We start from the raw sequence: 18,259 nt of genomic DNA on the forward strand, positions 1-18,259 counted from the left end.
ATGTTATGGTACCTTGGTATCTCCCCCTTCAATAAAACCCAGCAGGGGTTGGGGAAGTTGGGCTTTGAGATCTGGGTGCATCCTTAAACACCTCCACTCCTGATCCTTAAACGTCCAGGTGACACCGGATTCCGAGAATGACTTTGGGAACTATAACTGCACCGCAGTGAATCGCATCGGCCAGGAGTCCTCAGAATTCATCCTTGTGCAAGCAGGTGAGTGTCCCACACAGCCCCGTGATCCATTGACAGGAGGAGGGCTGGCGGGATGCACAGGCAGTCATTGCAGTGGTGTGATGAAGGGAAAGCCTTTCTCTACTCCAAGTGTCTGCCTGGAGGGGTATCAGAGCAGCCAGTTGTAGCTCACAAGTTTGAAGGTGGTGTCAATTCCAGGAATTTTGGCTGCTGCCCCATTTTTGGAGGTGCCTGCTTTTTGCCCGAGTAGGCCATTATGCACCCAACAGTACCCACTGGTGCTGTGACAGAATCTTGCTTTTTGGCTTTTAATAGCAGCGCCGTGAACTATCCTCCATAAAACTGCTGCCACACACAAATCCCAAAGCAGCACATGCCAGCCAGACAGGCGTCTCCACCTGCCTTGGTAACCAAACAGGCTGGGAGGGGCTCCACTATCCTGAACTCAGAGTGCCCTCAATAATTAATGTGCCCGGTTGCCATGGAAATAGTTAGGAATTACCCAGCTGTGCGTTCAAATGTTGTGTGAGGAAGGCCCGAAGCAGCAGAATAGTCTCCAGGGTGCATGCATAGCCATGTGCCAGCTGTATTTATTCGTCAGAGTAAATAAGTGACCAGGAGGGAAATGCTGCGAGTCTCTTGTCCCTGATGGGAGGGAGGAAATGAAAACTCCACAATTCACAGAGAACCTGTTTGCCTCCTAGGAGTCCCTGTAGCAAGCTTGGATGAGGACAGGGTCCCACCTGTGGGCCTGAGCACAAGGCAGAATGCAGGCAGACGTTTCTGGGATTGCCACAGACACCTGCTCTCCAAGGGCACAGGCTGTATGGACATTTGCCACCTGCCCTCTCCACATCACTGCTTATTATTTTCCTTCCTCCCCCAGATACTCCGTCCTCTCCTTCCATTGACAGAGTGGAGCCCTACTCCAGCACTGCCCAGGTGGAGTTCGATGAGCCCGAGGCCACCGGTGGGGTGCCCATCCTCAAGTATAAGGCAGAATGGAGAGCACGGGGCGAGGAGGATTGGCATTCCAGGTGGTATGATGCCAAAGAAGGTAGGGTGTGAAAAATCATTGTCCCTCTTAGCATCTCAAGAGTCGCTTCTTGTTTTTGGAGTGAGAAAGTTCCCCCCCTCTAACTTCAGCATCCATTCTAGGCTCTTCGGGATTCCCAAAGTGGAATCCACATCATGGTCAGGTGTTGGTGGTATTCTAAAATCACTCCCACTGGTATGAAGTGTATGCCTTCAAGTTACCCTGCTGTGTGCTCTGTTCCTGCCATTCAGCAGTGCAGAGCCCCACTACTTACAGGATCAGAAAACAATAGTGTCAACAAAGACTCTAGACCTATTCTTATTACGTATGTATTTATTTGTATTGCAGTATTACCTGGATTTCTCAATCAAGGATCAGTCCCCATTGTACTAGTTGCTGTTCACAAGTGAAAAGACAGTCCCTGTCTCAAAGAGCTTGCAGTCTAAGTAACTGTGATCTAAGCAACAGAAATAGTATTGTGCTCACCTGATCTTTTCATTTAAAGCCAAACCCAGTTGAGTTCCAGATCCAGTTTTCCCTGGGTCAAAGGGTCATCAGACTGGTTTGCAAGAAGCTCATTTAAGAGAAAGGTACCACCATGCTTCGTAGGGAGGATGAATCTGGGCTGAGAGAGAGAGACTCGCTCATTAGACAGAAATCTATATAGCCGGGGGTGGTTAAGAAGAACCCTCCCTTTTAAGCATCGGAATTAACTCCAGCTTTAACATTTTTAATGGACCTTCCAGGTCATCTGTCAGGGACATTCCATGGGCAGATTCAGCACTAAAATATTGTTCATTCGAACACATTATTTGGGAATATAGGAGTCACCATGGTCCAGTTAACCCAGTGCCCTTTTTCTAACAGTGGCCAGTACCAGTTGTTTCTGAGGAAAGTGTGAGAAACCCCATGGTGGGCAGATGTGTGGTAACATGCATGCCTATGAAGGTCTCATCCTAATCTCTAATACTGAATAATCGGATTAAGACCGAAAGCATGAAGTTTAATATCCCTCCCAAAGTTTTTTGTTAGTGTTAACTATTATAGTGGGATATTCTTTCTCCATACAAACGTATAATCCCTTTTCAAATCTTGCACAGTTCTTGGCCTCAGTGACATCCGGTAGCAGTGAATTCCACAATCCAATCACTCATGAAAAAATATTTCCTTTATTCAGTTTTGAGTTTCCTATCTTTTAGTTTCATTGAACGTCTCCTTGTTCTTGTGTTGTGAAACAGGGAGAACAGAAGTTCCTGGTCTGTCCCGTCTAGACCAGTCATTATTTTATATAATTTTATCAAGTCCCCTCTTCTTCGTCTTCTAAGGTAAATAGTCCCAGGCCTTTCAACCTCCAAGGCCCCCAGTCATTCTCTTTGCCGGTCTCTGTACTCTCCCTAGTTCAGGAATATCCCAAAGGTCCTTCATTTTCAGTTTTTATTTTGTTTAAAATTTCTCAGGAATTTAAGTGTTACTACAAAAATTTTTAAAAATGGATGAAAATTAATGCAAAAAATAGCGTCACGTTTTTCTGGGTCAATATCACATTTAACATTGGGGGACTGGAAAACCGAATAAAAGCAACTAATAGAGAAAAATAAAGTATTGAACGTAAAAGCAGTTTAATGCTATGGTTTATTTAATGAACTGTATATTAACAATACATACACATATGAACGCATATGTGTATTTATCTGCCACTATATTGCCTTCCTTTAACAGACAGCCTCACATTTACACTTAGACTAACTTATTAACAAACACATCTGCCTAGCATAGTGTGCTGCATTTTCTTTACATAATCAGTATTTTCATGTATTTGGTCCAAAATTGAGGTGAAAATCAGTAAAAAACCAAATAATACCTTCTTAAAGCCTGGGAATTTTTCAGTGAAAACTTAAAGAATCTTAAATACCCTATTCAAGATGGGGTGACCAGCTCTGCACACAGGAACCCAGATGGAGCTACCCCATTAATCTGCATAATGGTTTCATTCATGTATATTGGTTTGTATCTCCTGCCCAAGGCACTCTGTGCAGCGCTGCCATAAACTACAGAAAGCGACCAGTCAGCAGAGTCCAAATTCCCTTTCCCCCAGGAGGTCTAACGCCCATCAAATCATGCAGCATGGCGACAGTCTGTGCAAATCTATACACCTTAAATTCCCCCTGGAGTCCAGTAAACCAAGGCGGTTTGGCACTGGTGGAGGGAGAATCTTGTTCCAGAGGGTTCTACCATATGTATTATTATTTGCATTACCATAGCACACTAGAGTCCTTTCCCCCCACAGGAATTACATCGCCATAGGTACAGTCAGGTTGGGTTTCTCCATTTCTTCCTTTCTATGAAGTGGAAATAGATTTTCTTTAGTTCAGCCAATAAAAACCTCACTAAGTCCCCCTGCCCACCTCTCTCCTTAAACTGTGTCTGAGCCTCACGGCTTGATTCCTAAGGGAGGGTTGCAGCCTCTTCTCTTGCTGGAGGCTTGGCTCCCAGTCAGTTCGACAGGAGTTGAGCAGACAGATAGCTGTACTTCTTCTCCCGCATCAATCGCTTGCGCCTCCAGGGTTTCTGCTTTTAAATTGTGCTGTGTCAGGAAGAAGGGAAATCTCTCCCCACGGTGATGGCTCAGGGTCATGCAGAGGCTGTGGTAGCTGGGGCAAGGTGAGGAATCCAAAATTATTCCTGTCAACCTTTGAGCTGGGTTAGGAGTCAGATGATGTGTAAAACCTCTAGTCTGGCTGCATCTGCAAGAGCCTGTCGAGTACCACCAGCCTGCAAAGCTTAAACTGAGGGTCTCTGCCCATTTCATCACACACGATACTGTAGACAAATAGCAAATGGTTTTCTCGGCCCCTCCTTCTAAAGAATCCAGCATGTGACAGTGACGGTGTGCTCTGTGGGGTCTGGTTTCCCCTTGAGGCATTGCTTTTCCCAACTGGTATTGAATACTAAGTTGTATGATGCAACACAACGAGGCCTAGACCCTACAACCAGAATCTTGGGAGGTCTGTAAGGGGAGTGAGACATTCTGCCTTGCATATGCCAAGCAATGGCCCACAAATAACATGAAGTACAAACCCTGCGTGCACATCGAGCAGTGAGCCATTCAGGTGGAAAGCAGTGATTTTTCCCAGATCTTTTCCATTGCCGGGATCCTCCCTTTGATGGCTCACCCATCCAGCACATCATGTTTATTCTTGTCAGCTAAGCAGAGATGCACTGTGGCTGCCTTGACAAATCAGCCTCCCCTGCATATGTATGCTCCCCAGCATGCAGGAACAAAGCTCCTGTTCTCACTGCAGGGTCCCATTCAGGTTCTTTCTCAGTGACTTGCACTGATTACAAGCCCAGATGTCATACCTTGAGCTTTGCACATTGATGCAAGAGGGGCTAAAGGGGTAGATGGGAACACTTAGGAGCCTGGAGTGTGCCTGGCTCTTCACGTGCCCCCATGCTGTGCAGACCCCTTGTTCTGTCTGGGGGGGAGAGCAGTGGCTTTATTCCACAGTGTGGTTAAAATACAGCAAGCTATCCATTCCCATGGATGCAGCAGATGTAGGTATGCACCCTACGCACACAGACACGCCATGTGAATGCTTGTGCTGCCACATCTGCATTCCCAGTCCCTCTGTCACTTGCCTTGCTTTGGCTGCTGCTGGACTGTTTCTGTGAAACGTTCGGGGAGCCTGGGCTTGGAAGCCACACTCCAGCAGCTGACCAGCACTGGGCTCTGTGCACTCTGCAGCCACAGCCCCGCATTGGGGTATGTAGGATCACTCCTTGGAGAGCCCCAGTGACGGGTGCAGCGGTTGCTCCCCTTGGTGCTTGCTCTGGGCCTCACCTCATCTCATCTCCTTTGGAGAGGCCCAGGCGGCAATGCTAGCCCTGCAGTCTTTACACTATCCATAAAAGAGGGTGGCTTTGTTCCTGGGGCTTTCATGCAGGGCCAGGCACAGCCCGCGCTACATCTGTTTGCCTGACATTACAGGATATGAAAATGGGCTTGTACTGACTGTCCATTCAAACCCCACTCTTCCCTTTTCCCCTCTCTCATTTCTGCAACAGCAAACATGGAGGGCATGATCACCATCATGGGCCTGAAGCCAGAGACAATCTATAACATCAGACTGTCAGCCATCAACGGCAAAGGCCTGGGAGAGATCAGTCCGGTGTCTGAGTTCAAGACCCAGCCAGTTCGTAAGTAAAAACCAGCCCTTCCCCCCTCTTTCTCTTGCAGGTCTTGGTGCACCCTTTGCAAAGTCTATTGAGCTTTTATGATTTTGCCAGATTCCATCATTAATATTTTCCCTAGGGTGAGATTTTGTATTGGGCCGCACCCCCAGGACTGCAACAAATGTTCTACTCTCCAGGAGACTTGGGCAGCAGTCAATCAGATGGCATTTTCATAATACAAGCAAGCAGCCCATTGAGAAGGGCTGGGTTTCCCAATTGAAGCTACAGGCTATTTTCATTGCTTGGGGGCTAGAGGAGGAATCGGGTGGGTGTCAGAGAATCTGCCATGAGAATGTGTTCGAAACTGCAGGAAGGAGGGAAGGTTATTTCACTGCGCCGCTGTTTGCTCTGTTAAAATGTTCACCTGCCTTGCTCTGCATCATCTCCCTCTGTCAGTGGGATGCTTCTCTGCAGCCTGGGGCCTCCCCTCCCCATCTTGATCATGAGCAAAAAGCCCTGGAGTCAAAATCAGGTTTGATTTTTGGAGGTGGGATTCAGTGTGAATTCTGCCAGCTGGGAAAAAGAGAAAATAATGACATTCCGTGTACATGAAGAAGCATACTGGAGCCAGAAGGGAAGAGCTGATGTTTGCTTTATATGGAGTCCCTCCCTCTTTTGTATCTGATCCCAGCCAAGGACTTAAGATCCTGGGTCAGCCCGAGTTGACTCCTTGCGAGTTCCTGCCATGCTCCCCCATGGTGTTTGATGTGGCGTTCACCCCTTTCATAGGGATGTGCCTGAATATGTCCACATGCATCTCCTGCTCTCCTGACTCTGCTCAAGCTAATGATGCTTTGCAGGCACTGTCATGAGCTCAGAGCTATCTCCTCCATGATGCTCTAGTACACTGCCACTGATCATTCTGGAGCTCCTGAGAGTTTTGCACAGTCCCAAAGGTAGCCACACTCCTGATCACCCTGCCTATCAAGCCCAGGAGCACTGAACAGTGCAGGTTCTACAGAATGGAGCAAGCATCATATTCCAAGAGAACCCAGTCCCATAAGAAAAGCTTCTCACCTTGTTGCAGTAATCCCCTTGCCTGACCCCTCTCCACTGAGTATAGCACCTGTTGTTTTGAATTTCCAGCTCCATGGTCTCTGTTGCCTCTCCATCTCTTTGACATTTTTGTTTTTGGGTGTATCTCTTTTCTTTTTGTCTGTGTTCCATCTATGGAAAACCGCAGGCATTCCTCATTCACGTAAGTGCCTCACTGCATCTCTTTCTTTCTAGCCATCCCTGGAATGCTCCCCTAACGTGCCAGAGCTCTAGCATTTAATGTAGTTTTTTCTCCCTCTCCTTGTCCTTAGGAAAAACGTAGCCCATACTATCCATCTCCTAATAACACTGACCCTAGAGTAGCCATTCTGCTCTGCTTAATGTGGCTCTCTGTTGAACTGAGCTCAGAGGCCTGTTCCCCGTTGTGCAGCATGCAGTATCAACAGTTCGTCGCTTGCAATGATTTTTCTAAAGGTAACGGCACTGCTGGATCAGCAGTTTCAGAGTAGAGTAGCAAAATGTTTCTTGGTTAGCGCTCATTAACATTTTTTAAGTTTTCATGAATTTTAGACGTTCAGAAAACAAACAGCAAAGAGCTTTAATGTTTAAGAAGAATTTTCTTGTTTTTCAGCCAACTCAGAAATTTTCAAAGATTCTGAATTTTTTTCAAAATTTGGAAGTAAAAAGGGGGAAAAATTGAGAAAATGTTCACAATTTCCCCCCTCCTTTTAACAAACTCTGTTCTTAATAGGACTTGCAATCCTCCAGCAATCAAATGGATTGCAGCCACTTTCCCTTTAGTGCACAGACATATCTCCTTCTCCACCAGCAAAAATCCAAAATTAACTGAAGACAGTTAATGTTGGATTTGATGTGTTTGTTTGTTTAGAACACTTAGGTTTATCATCCAGGCTTAGTCAAAAAGTATTCATCACATATTCCATAGCTATTCCTGCCTTTCAGATTAACAGCATGGCAGTGAGGAGATGCCACTTCAGCTGGGTGAGAATTGCAGTAGCGGCTGCTTGCTATATTACGACATACCCCCTTCTGGTGAGCTGATCCGGTGGCCAGAATTCTATTGGCAGCCTTTACTGGGCTGTTACCACCATGTTTGTGTTCTCAAAAACTTGCCAGAAGATATTGCAGCTCCCAAAAAGTGTATCAGTAGATATATATTGTGAAATTCTGGCTTCACTGAAGTTAAGAGATTGGCTGTTGACTTCAGTAGGGCCGGGATTTTACCCATAGGAGTCTTGAGCTATTGGTGGTGAAATACTGTGGCCCTCTAGGAAAATCGAAGTTTGGGTAGATCACTAGATAGATCAGTGGGTTGACTAACAGATAGCTAGATAGATCTGTATAGAGATGGTTGGATAGAATTTGTGATTGTACCAGTTACAAATAGGATAAGGTCAATGGGAAGAAATGTCATACCTATTGTGATTCTTGGACATGTGTGCAGTATTCTGCCTACATTGTTTGGAACCTGTAATTTTAGCAGAAGTAATTTATACCTCATACAGAGTTAATCACAGTTAGTATTATATCCATCTAGCAATTGGTTTGGCAGCGTGTTCTGAATTGAACAACAGCAGTGATATGCTGGGGAGATAAAGACACAGCCACTCAGATCTCTGATGATGAATACCATAAAAGGGGGGAGGGGGGCTGAATTAGGCAGCAAAAACGGATATCAAAAGCCATGCTCACAGTCATAGCTCCAGATATGCCTGCCAAGCCACTTGCTCATTATCCAGTGACAATTCTGTGGCTCTTACAACAGAAGAGTTAAATCACACCTGTAATACGGCATTTTTCCACTGTGTTTTAAAGTATGGCGCCATCATCTAGAATTTGGTTTTCTGGACCAAAATGTATCTTCTCCGGTTCGATGGGACAGAGCTGCAGGTGCCCTGGCACGTCAGCTGATACAGGCTAAGACATACTCCTGGTCATGGAGTTTTCACAGTGTAATCCAGACAAATGCACCGCTTATCTCTTGCAATGTGATTGTTGGAGCAGACGAGGAGATGGTGATGGGAGACCAGGCCTGAGGGGGAGATGTGAAATGATGTGTGGAGGTTGTTCCATGTGGGGGAATAGCGTGAAAGGAGGAGCAAAGCGTAGAGTGATGAGAGAGGAGGATAAATTATGTCAGAGGTTTGGTCAGGAGTGCTGTCGGGTTCTCCTGTAGGTCGTTGTAGAAACACCCATGGAAATGATGATGGATGATCACAGAGACTCGCCATGGTGCAACTTCATAGAGCCTAGGTCAGGCAGGCTGGACACAGTCATCTGTCCTGTGATTGTGTAGACAGGATGGCTGAAATCTGTTGTGGGGATCGAGCACCTGAAAGTGCACAAAATCTAACCAGAATAGTGATTTAACATGCTCTAATATTCGAGCCCAACTCTGCAATCTTGATGGTGAGTGGCATGTACTCACATAGGCCACCCCACTGTGTTCATTGCGACCACTCTGGTTAAGCACCAGATGCCACTTGAATCAGGTGGCAGAATCAGTCCCCTGATAAGGAATGAAGATCAGGCTGTGCAGGGCCCAGTGCCTCTAGGGAGCTGAGGAAATTAGAGCAGACACTGGACAAGCTTGCTTAGCAGAAGAGCTCTGAGGGATTGGAGCATCATTATTGCAATACCGTTTTCTTTTCACTCTTTTCCTACCTGCTCCCATCCCCTTCTCTGCCATCCCACCTTGCTCTGAGTCAAGCTCAGAGTTGCCCTCCTGGTTTTCACGGCCTATCATGGCCTTGCCTCAGCCGACTTCTCCTGCCTGTGAACAGCTCCTTCCACCTTGGCCTCCTCTCTGACAGCTCTCCCTTGACAGTGGCACTCCACTCACTGGCACCACCCTATCTGTCAGAAACCCTGTCTCTCCCTCTGATACTCCTCCATCTTTCAGTCTCTCCTCGCAACTTTCCTTTCCTTTCCTCTTCAGCTTACAACAGACTCTTGTGTTCTCTGTGAATGTGGGCGTGAAGGTGGCTCCATAAGAATACACTGCATTGTATTACTTCAGGGGCTTTTGAAATGGTTTGATTTGTTCATGCAACTGATTGAAGATCAGACCAGGAAAGACCCTCTGGGATTTCATAGTCTCACAGCAGGGAGTCAGCAAGGTTTTGGGAAGGAATTTCACACCAGCTTTGCTCTTCTAAATTATTTGGGAATATTGTGGCAAAGGGACCCCAAGGGAATGCTGCTGGATGTATGTGATGCGCTGAGGTTCCTTGGAAAGCAGGGCACGGTGCTGCCTCCTCGGGTCTTGGGCTGAGGACTCAGCGTTGTAGAAGGAGTAGCAGAAAGGAGTCCGAGATGGATGCTGAGGGCCACAATCTCATGCTTTTATTCATGCTGAATAGGACTTTGTTCCATGAGTAGTCTTCGTCAGCCTGGTCCATGCTAATATAAACACACAGCATGGGGTATGTAAAATATTTAATGACACCATTTTTTTTGAAAACTCAGCATGACTTCCCCTGGTGACAGGAAATGAGAAAGATAGAACCACACCTGACAGATGCTGGTCACAGTGAGTAAAATGTTCAGAAATGCCTACGTGACTTATTAATCCTACCATTGTTGTAGCCTTGTTGATCCCAGGATATTAGAGAGACAGGGTGGGTGAGGTAACATCTTTTTGCTGAATCAACTTCTGTTGGTGAGAGAAACACCCGACGAAGAGCTGTGTAAGCTCAAAAGCTTGTCTCTCTCCCCGAAAGAAGTTGGTGGTCAGTTTAGGAGAGCTGCAAAAGAACTTAAAAAGACAAGGATAGAATAGTCCTGACATTAGTGGAACCACTTGTGGAGTAACGATGGCCTTCCCCATGAGTAAAGAGATCAGAATCTGGCCCTCAACAGGAAGGCAGGAAGCAATGGCTACTTATCAGGCAGCAGTTTTCCAGACAGAAAGTGAGTCCTGCAAAAAGAATGCTGTAAGCCCCCTACCACTTATTTTTGTAGGGGATTGTGTAACTGATTTGCACGATGATACTGACATAAGATTTTCAGGTTTGCATATGTTTCTTAAATCTAAAGCCGATAACGAAGAACGTGTCACTCCTGACAAATACATTATATTCTGTCTCTCAATCCTGATAAATAAGTTAATTCAAGTTAAAGACGACCAGTTTCTTGACAGTTCTTACATGGCTACTCAGCGGGAAGAAAAACAGAAAATGTTCTGGTTAAGCTCAGTTCCGTTTCATTATCTGAAGTTGCCCCAGGAACAGTAGCCAATGCTCTTAGTCCCAAATGCCCCTTTTGCCATTTAGATAAGTTTGCAGAAGCAAAGACAAAATGCTTCAAAAAATCATCATCATCTCAGTTTATTCTTTGAAAGCTATTGAAAACGTCATTGATGCGAAACTTAGAGCATATTTTTAAACTCCAGGAGCAAACACCTTTATAGAATAACAAAACACGTTTGAGTTTGTCACTGTTTTGTCCTGGGGTTATGAACATATATTGGTGGTCACACCTCTCCCAATGTGCTGCAGTGAGTCAGCCAGCCCTAGTTAACCATGAGAGAAGTGAGATGGCAGCGCTCTTAAACGGCTTGTGGTTTGAGGGGTAGCTTAGCAATAATGTTGAGATCCTCAACCATGTCTTAAATGAATGAGTTTAAAGAATTAAAGAACAAAACAAACCACTTTAGCGGACTGGTGCAGCTGGGTCGCATGAAGACCTTCCAGCCAAGAGCAAGCTTATGAGCTGTGCCGCAGAGAGCTACCTCAAGGAAAGGCTTCACACCTATGATACAACATTTCTGACATCTTAGACCGCCACTGATAGTCTAAGAACTTTTTAGAGTGAATTGTGGAGGAGGCAGCATAATGTTACATGAATACACCCCCTAAGAAGAGTCAGTGAACAGAAAGCACAGGTGCAGATTACTACATGGTTACTGCAGATGCCACCCTGACTCCCTTGGTGACTGACACCATCACAGCACCATGTGGGAAATCTCATAAAACAGCAGTAGCCTATGGGCATTCTTGACCAGATTGCAAGTAGCATCAGGATTGCTCAAACATACAAAGCAAAGCTGTTTACTGTAGTCAATTCCAACCTATTCAAAAAGATTGATCCCCCAATTCATGGACATCGGTGAGATTGAGGACTCTCCAAGGTGTTCAAGCCTCCAGGTTATTACTATTCCAGCTGTTTTTCATTAATCTAGTGTGTACTTCTTGAACTTGGAGTAAGAGCTGCAGCTGTGTGAGATAGAGCTGAAGTCACTGGTCAGATCCCTTATGGGACAATCCAGTGAGCTTGGAATTTTCAAGGAATAAAATGTGAGCTTGGCCACTGGACCGTATCCAAAATTCTGTTTGACACCTCTTTGCCCAGTGGGTTGGAAGCTCCCGCCTTGGCGCTAATGCACTCTGTATTAACACATCACATCAGGAAAAGCTGATTCTTGTGCCTTAGAATAAAGTGAGACATACTGGTAAATGGGACATGTTCTTAGCCAGCAAGGTGACCTTTTTGACAGCTGTCTGCTGTGTGAACTTTGTTCGCATTAATACATTAAACTAGTTAGAGCATTAACAGGGCATGTAAGAACGAAGCTGTCCAAGGCCGAATGCCTAAAATGAACGTATTTGGCCACCAGATTAGGTGCATTCTGTTACAGAAAGCATCAGTGATTTGAACCTGTACTGTGATACCATTAACCAAGAAGCAAAGCTGGCTGGTGACAAGCCATCACAGGCTAGACACCCTCCACCCCTGCCCCCCCCCCCACACACACACTCCCTGAAACTATCTAAACACAGCAACCAATTTCTTCTATTTTTTTTTTTTTTTTTTAAGTATCTGCTATCAAATGTTGCCAGCTGGAAAACAGACAATCTGCTTGATTAAGAACATACTGATTGCAGTTTGGAGAGAGTAAGGGGAATAAAGATTGGAGAGTCAGTATTGTTAAGATTTGTCACTAAATCTTTCCTCAGTGATTGAGTTGATAACCTTTAGAATTTAATTGCTTGAATGTTACTTCTTAATTTGCTGCATCGCTGGGGAGCGAGAAGGAGAAAGTAGATAGTAATGGAAAACCTCTGAAACAGAAAGCTTTTGCTTTTGGATGATTAATTATATATTATACTTACTATTCATTTTGGAAATTAAAAGGAATAACTATTACTGTGTTTACATGCAGAGAAATCTGTGTTAACTGTAATCTCATTGTTTGTTGAACTAAATCCATCTGGAATAAACATGGAAGGTCTCATATGGGTGGATTTAGCATACCATTCGAGGAGTAGGGTCTAGTCTGACATAGAGACCACAGCATGGTTTCTTTCAAGAGACCTGATGGACGGGAATGCTGGAGTTGCATTTTAGTATAGCCAAAACTCTGTTTTCTTGTTTAGAATTTCTGTTTGAATGTCAAAGAGATGCGGTTTTGTAATGTCTGCTGTTGTGATGATTGCGTGAGGTGTTTGTTTTTCTCACTAATCACCAGAGTAAAGCCATTTCTCCCTAACCTTGAGGAATATGGGCCCCCAGATCATTAATAGTGTAACAGATTGTGGTGCTGGAAGGATGCCTCTGGTTTGGTTTGTTGGTCGCATACTCCCCCACCCCCCCAGACTCATTTTTAGCATCCCTCCTCGCTGTTTGAAAACAAACATGAGCTGCGTACTTGCCTCACGTGCTGCTTCAGTTCAAGGCCCTTGAGCTTCTTGCTGCAGTGCAGGTGGGGCTCAAAGGGGAACTAAAATATGTTTGTTTATGCCTTAGTTTAAAAGAACAACACTTTAATGATCCCAGACCCACGTAAGGATTAAAAATTACAAATAAATCCAGTTTAAGACAAAATAAAGGATGACACTAGTTTTCACTACTCTGTATCTGCAAAGACCCAAGTTCAGGATTCTGCTTCCCTTATAACACTTGGTCACACCCCTCACCCCTAAACCCGAGGAAGGGGACACATGTCTCTCTCCTGCTTTGTCTCTTATCAATGGAATTGACCATTGCAGGAGTTGACAGGGGCCACATTCTGCTCTCACTTACACAAGGCCTGATGCATTGGCCATGATCTCCATAGCAATCCATGGCCATTGGTTTGGGCTCATGATGTACAGCTGGAAAAACTTATTGAGGTAAGTGGTGTTCAGTGGAGATGCAGTGGGGAGAAATTAGTTTACATTAGAGGAACACAGGCCTTGCAAGATACAGAGCCTGTCACTTTCCCTTTAACAGAAGGTAGCTTTGTCTTTCATTCTTCTCTCCTTATGCACAGGCCTGTCAAAAAGTCCTTACTCCAAGGGGATCCTGCCATTTCACTCTTTCCTGTTTTCCTTCCTTTGGCTGCATTTAACAAGAATTTCTTCCCCCTTTCACCTTCCTTTTTCTTTCTTTAGCAACTACTGTTGCCCCTCCCTTCCATTTCGCAGACAGTGAGTATGACGGAAGCCTTGGCTTTTCTCTGCTGTGCTCTGCATGTGTCTCACCACCAGCTGCGGTGCAGTCTGCCTAACATCATTGCTTTTACTTGGGCGAAGACCAAACCCTCTCAGTAAAGAGACTGCGGATAGCATAAGCTGAATTCCTAAGCATTAGACAGGAAGGCAAATGGGTACTAAACCTTCCAGCCAGATGGAGGAAGAGAAGTCAATAGAAAGATGTAGAGTGAAATCATTGGGAGTTTTGCCATGGTCTTCAGTGGGACCTTTCACCCTTAGCATTTTGCATTCCATTCCCACTTTGTGGGGGTATCCTGTTGGTGCGGTCAAAGGGTAGTTTCCAGAGCTCATTTTGGCAAAACAGATAGCAAGAGAGGTTAGCATCTTAGCCAAAAAGGGGAAATACTGAAATGATAACAGTTAATGGCTAACAGCTAAGCCTGCTGCTAAGTTGCCTCCTTGGGCTGCGGAAGGAAATAATTTCTTTCAATCCTGTTTGATCCTCTTAAATCTGCATCATCAGATTTAGGCTGCGAATCGCTCTCTCCCATCTCATTCTTGGCTCAGGTCAGCAAGACTGATGCCAGCATGAGAAAGGAGGAGGAATTAAACCCAGGCTTAGCTGCCTACACACCAGCCTGCAGCACTAGCTATGGTGCCCCATGGGGAAGACTATCAGCTCCTCTATTTTTTAAAAAAAAATAAGGATGTTACATAGTGTTATAAAAAAAAAGATCCCTCCCAACTGTGGGTCATGCTGTGGCCCCTCTGGGATTTAGAAATGGAGACTTGTTTTGTTCTGGGTCCACTGTTCCTAGTGATCCATGCAGGAGTGATGCTGGCATTCGTGCTCGTGCTGTCTGCCTTTCCCCTCTGGTGTGGAGTGACGACTGCTGTTCATAACATTTGTAAGGGGCTTTGAATCTTTCATTCTTCAAAGATGCCACCTGTGCAATATTTTATTGCTTCCTCTAAGGCCATTCTTTTTTTTTCTGGAGAGTGAAAGTGAACTCTTCCCTTGGGACCTCACCTCTTTCGATTCTGCCTCAGTTCCCAGTATGGCCATTGTCTGGAAGAAAGAGAGGGGAAGGGTATGAACAAGCAGCACAGACGAGTTTAAAGGAGCCTGGAGGTTGTAACACAAACAGCAGAAGACAGGCCATGTTCCGTCAGAGCTGAGCTGGTTCGTGTAGCCCTGCCTTGTGGCTCAATGCTGCTTGCCATGCGTGTGGCAATACTTAGGTACAATAGGGAGGTAAGGCTGGAGGTTTGCCTGCTGCTGCTTTGCCACTGTCTGTCACAGCCAGCTCTGTGCAAAAGTTGTGTTTCAAACCCTGAAAGTCAGCCTGAGGTCACTGAGAGGTTTGTGATGCTCCTGAACTCACTGGCACTGGTAATATTGAGAGCAGGAGCTCAGCGGGAGTCCATAAGGGACTGGGCAGAGAACACCCAGTCACACTGCATGGGACAACAAATATAGAAGGGTTAGAAAGTCTTTATTTTGGGGGAAATGAGGGCGAGGAAGAACCATCTCGGCGGGGCAGGCTATCTCATAATTGTCCACTGTGGGGTCTTTTTGCACCTTCCTTTGAAGCAGCAGGTATTTGCCAGTGTCGGAGACAGCATCCTGCACTGGAGGGTTTCTTGGCAATTCTGATGTTGGTCTAGACAGAGCCAAGTTTAGGGTGAACATGGGCTGGGTTTCAGAGAATGCCAGAGGATGATTGTTTTGGGTAGAAAACATGTGAAACTGCAGCAGCTTTGTCTGGCTCCTTTGAGATTTGGTTCGAGCTCAGAACTCTGGGGATACAAGCATCCCTGGAAACAAAGCCGTTGCGAAGGTCTGTGTGAGCCTCTGTCATCTCTGAGAACCACACAGCTGCATTCACAGCCTTACTGTTCTGAAAACAGGGAAGAGCCCCTTGTTTGTCTGTGGAATTCAGATGTTGCAGTGGGGGTGGGGAATCCTAGCATGATGCAACTTGCATAGAAACCTTTATTTAATATTTATAAATGTGGGGCATGGATTGTGTGCAGCCCTGACTGTCGTCTCCTCATTAGGCTTCATTTCTCCTTATTTACTTCCCCCACCCCTTTTTTATTTTCATGCTATGCTTCACCTTTACATGTCCTGTCCTATCCTTCCTGTTTCCATAGCAACCCAGCCTCCTACCAGATCCGAAAGCACAGAGCAGATGAGTGAGTAGACGGGAACTGCTCCCCCTTGGTCCTGAGTGTTGGTTGTTACAGTGTAGATCTTCCATCATCAGCAATCAAAACACATGCCTTGTTATTTTGATGTCTTTTAAGGCTTAAGCAACAATCTGGCATTAATGGATGTGTGAGCATGAGGGTGATAAGGCCCCAGCATGTCCCCCCCCCCCCCCCCCCCCCCCCCCCCCGCCTCCACTCCCTCATCCCAAGCATTTGTTGGAAATTGCAAACACAGAGTTTACTAGAAACACAGAGATTTTTAGTTTTTAAAAATCAAACAGTGTAAACTAACGTTTAATGAACACATCCACTCATTCCCCAAAGGATCGTTTTCCGTCAAGCATTTTGAGGAGAGGGTTTGAGGGGAATCCAGTCAAAACTGAAGTGGTGGTGGTGGTGGTGATGCAGATGAGAAGGAAGATGATGATTCAGGATGCTGTCTACCGTCACTCCCCTTGGCGGTTTTCCCTGCACAGCCATGCTGAAGTCATCGGCTAGACCAAGAACAGCACACGGACCAAAGACCAGGAGACAGACTGTCAGAAGGGGAAGGACTGTTAGCAAATAGAACATCAGGGAGGCAGCTCATGGAATGATTTTTCTGACCATCTATACTGCATTGGAGTGGTGAAGGAAGCACAGGGAGGTAGGAGCACTTCCTCATCAGGAGGGCTGGGATTCTCCCGATGGATCAGTCTGGATACTTACATGACCCTCATCACCCTGGTATCCAAGCACCTCCAAATCATTTATGGATTTTATTTTACAAGAGGGGAATACTGTCCACATTTTACACAGAGGGGAATTGAGGCACAAGCTTGAATAAACAGCTGCCACAAGATCAGTCTGTAGCTGAGCTGGAAATCCAGCCCAGGTTTCCTGAATCCTAGTTCAGTGACCTATCCACTAGACTGCTCTTCCTCATGGGCCTAGATAGTCCAGTGACAAACCTGAGCAGAATAACAAAAACAGCTAAAAAGCACAGTGTCATTAGTTGATTTTTAAACAAAAAAAACACAAACTGCTTTACTGCACAGTGTCTGGCAGAAAGGTAAGCAACACACAGGCCACTTCACTGAACAGGGATGTCAGATGCATTTTGCACAATCCATATCTTCAGGAGCTTTGTAGCATTTCACATTTCATACCAATCCAGGCAAATATTTGCAATACAATCTTGGGAGATGGGGCAAGATGATGGAGCAAAACATAGCTATATACTCTGCAAACACTGAAGTCTCAGGCAGGTGTGTGCTAGCTTGCTTTGGTTTTCAGTAACACTGTGTGTGTGTGTGTGTGTGTTTGCCTGAGATGAAGCCGTGTTTATTTGCAATGGGTTGGAAGCTATGAAGCAGATATACTAAAAGCATGAAACACGCGTCTTTTTTAGGGGAGGTTGGGAGGATGTTCAGTCCAAAGCTGCAAGAAGAGAAAAAAAAACATGCTGTGTTTCACAAGCCCTGTCTTTGGTCTTGCATATAGCATGGAATCGCCTTTTCTCTGCCAGTGAACGCAGTTAACAGTTCCTTCCTCTGTGTCTTTCCTGTGCGTGTAATGGGCAGAATTCTAATTTCCAATGCTTTTAAAATGGGAGCTGTTCCATTTTGCAGAAGAGTATTTTTTATTCCGCTCACACTGTTTCCCTGGGGTTTTTTTGGAGGGGCGATAAGTAGTGCTACTAATGCAGTTTTTTTTTTCTTGCAGGAAGCAAGGGTTGATTGCAGCCCTTTCCCTAATTTCTGGACTCAGATACAGTTAGGAGATACAATTCCCTGTCAGAAATGCAAAATCTTTTAGTGTGGCTTAATAGGAACATGGCTTGTTTCAGATGAAATATGCAAACTGTTAGTTTGTGTCAAACATTTTTCATCCCAAAAAATTAAAAATATAGAGATAAAGTCTCTGTTTTTTACCGTGAATGGGAGTTTAGCTTTTTAGATGTGTGCAGAGTCCTGCCTCTTACTGCCCCATTGTCGTTAGTTTATTCAGTTCATTTATATAAATAGCAGAGGGGTTCCCTTCCATGCTAAGCTGTTCTACAGCATGTTACTGTGCTGTATTCAAAGACCAAAAAAATCCCACCTTGGCAACAGCCATTCCAGAGGCTTAGCGCCATTTTCTTACTGTTAATGCTGGTACAGCAGCGCAAG

At 45.3% G+C, this 18,259-nt stretch overlaps 1 protein-coding gene across 9 annotated transcripts in view; it reads left to right on the plus strand.

Annotated features, from left to right (window-relative positions):
• NCAM1 (neural cell adhesion molecule 1) overlaps positions 1-18,259 on the plus strand; it is a 267,775-nt gene that overhangs the window by 198,280 nt on the left and 51,236 nt on the right. For 7 of the 9 annotated variants that reach the window (XM_043533909.1, XM_043533908.1, XM_043533911.1 and 4 more), the window contains 3 exons: positions 119-215; positions 1,081-1,251; positions 5,296-5,427. In XM_043533909.1, coding sequence (XP_043389844.1) covers positions 119-215; positions 1,081-1,251; positions 5,296-5,427 — 400 coding nt within the window. Of the gene's footprint in view, positions 1-118; positions 216-1,080; positions 1,252-5,295; positions 5,428-13,692; positions 13,696-18,259 lie in introns of all 9 variants that reach the window. The other 2 variants (XM_043533907.1, XM_043533912.1) reach the window with 1 other exon arrangement.

Source organism: Chelonia mydas, chromosome 22 (assembly GCF_015237465.2).
Source record: "Chelonia mydas isolate rCheMyd1 chromosome 22, rCheMyd1.pri.v2, whole genome shotgun sequence".
In the NCBI taxonomy this organism is placed as follows: domain Eukaryota; kingdom Metazoa; phylum Chordata; order Testudines; family Cheloniidae; genus Chelonia; species Chelonia mydas.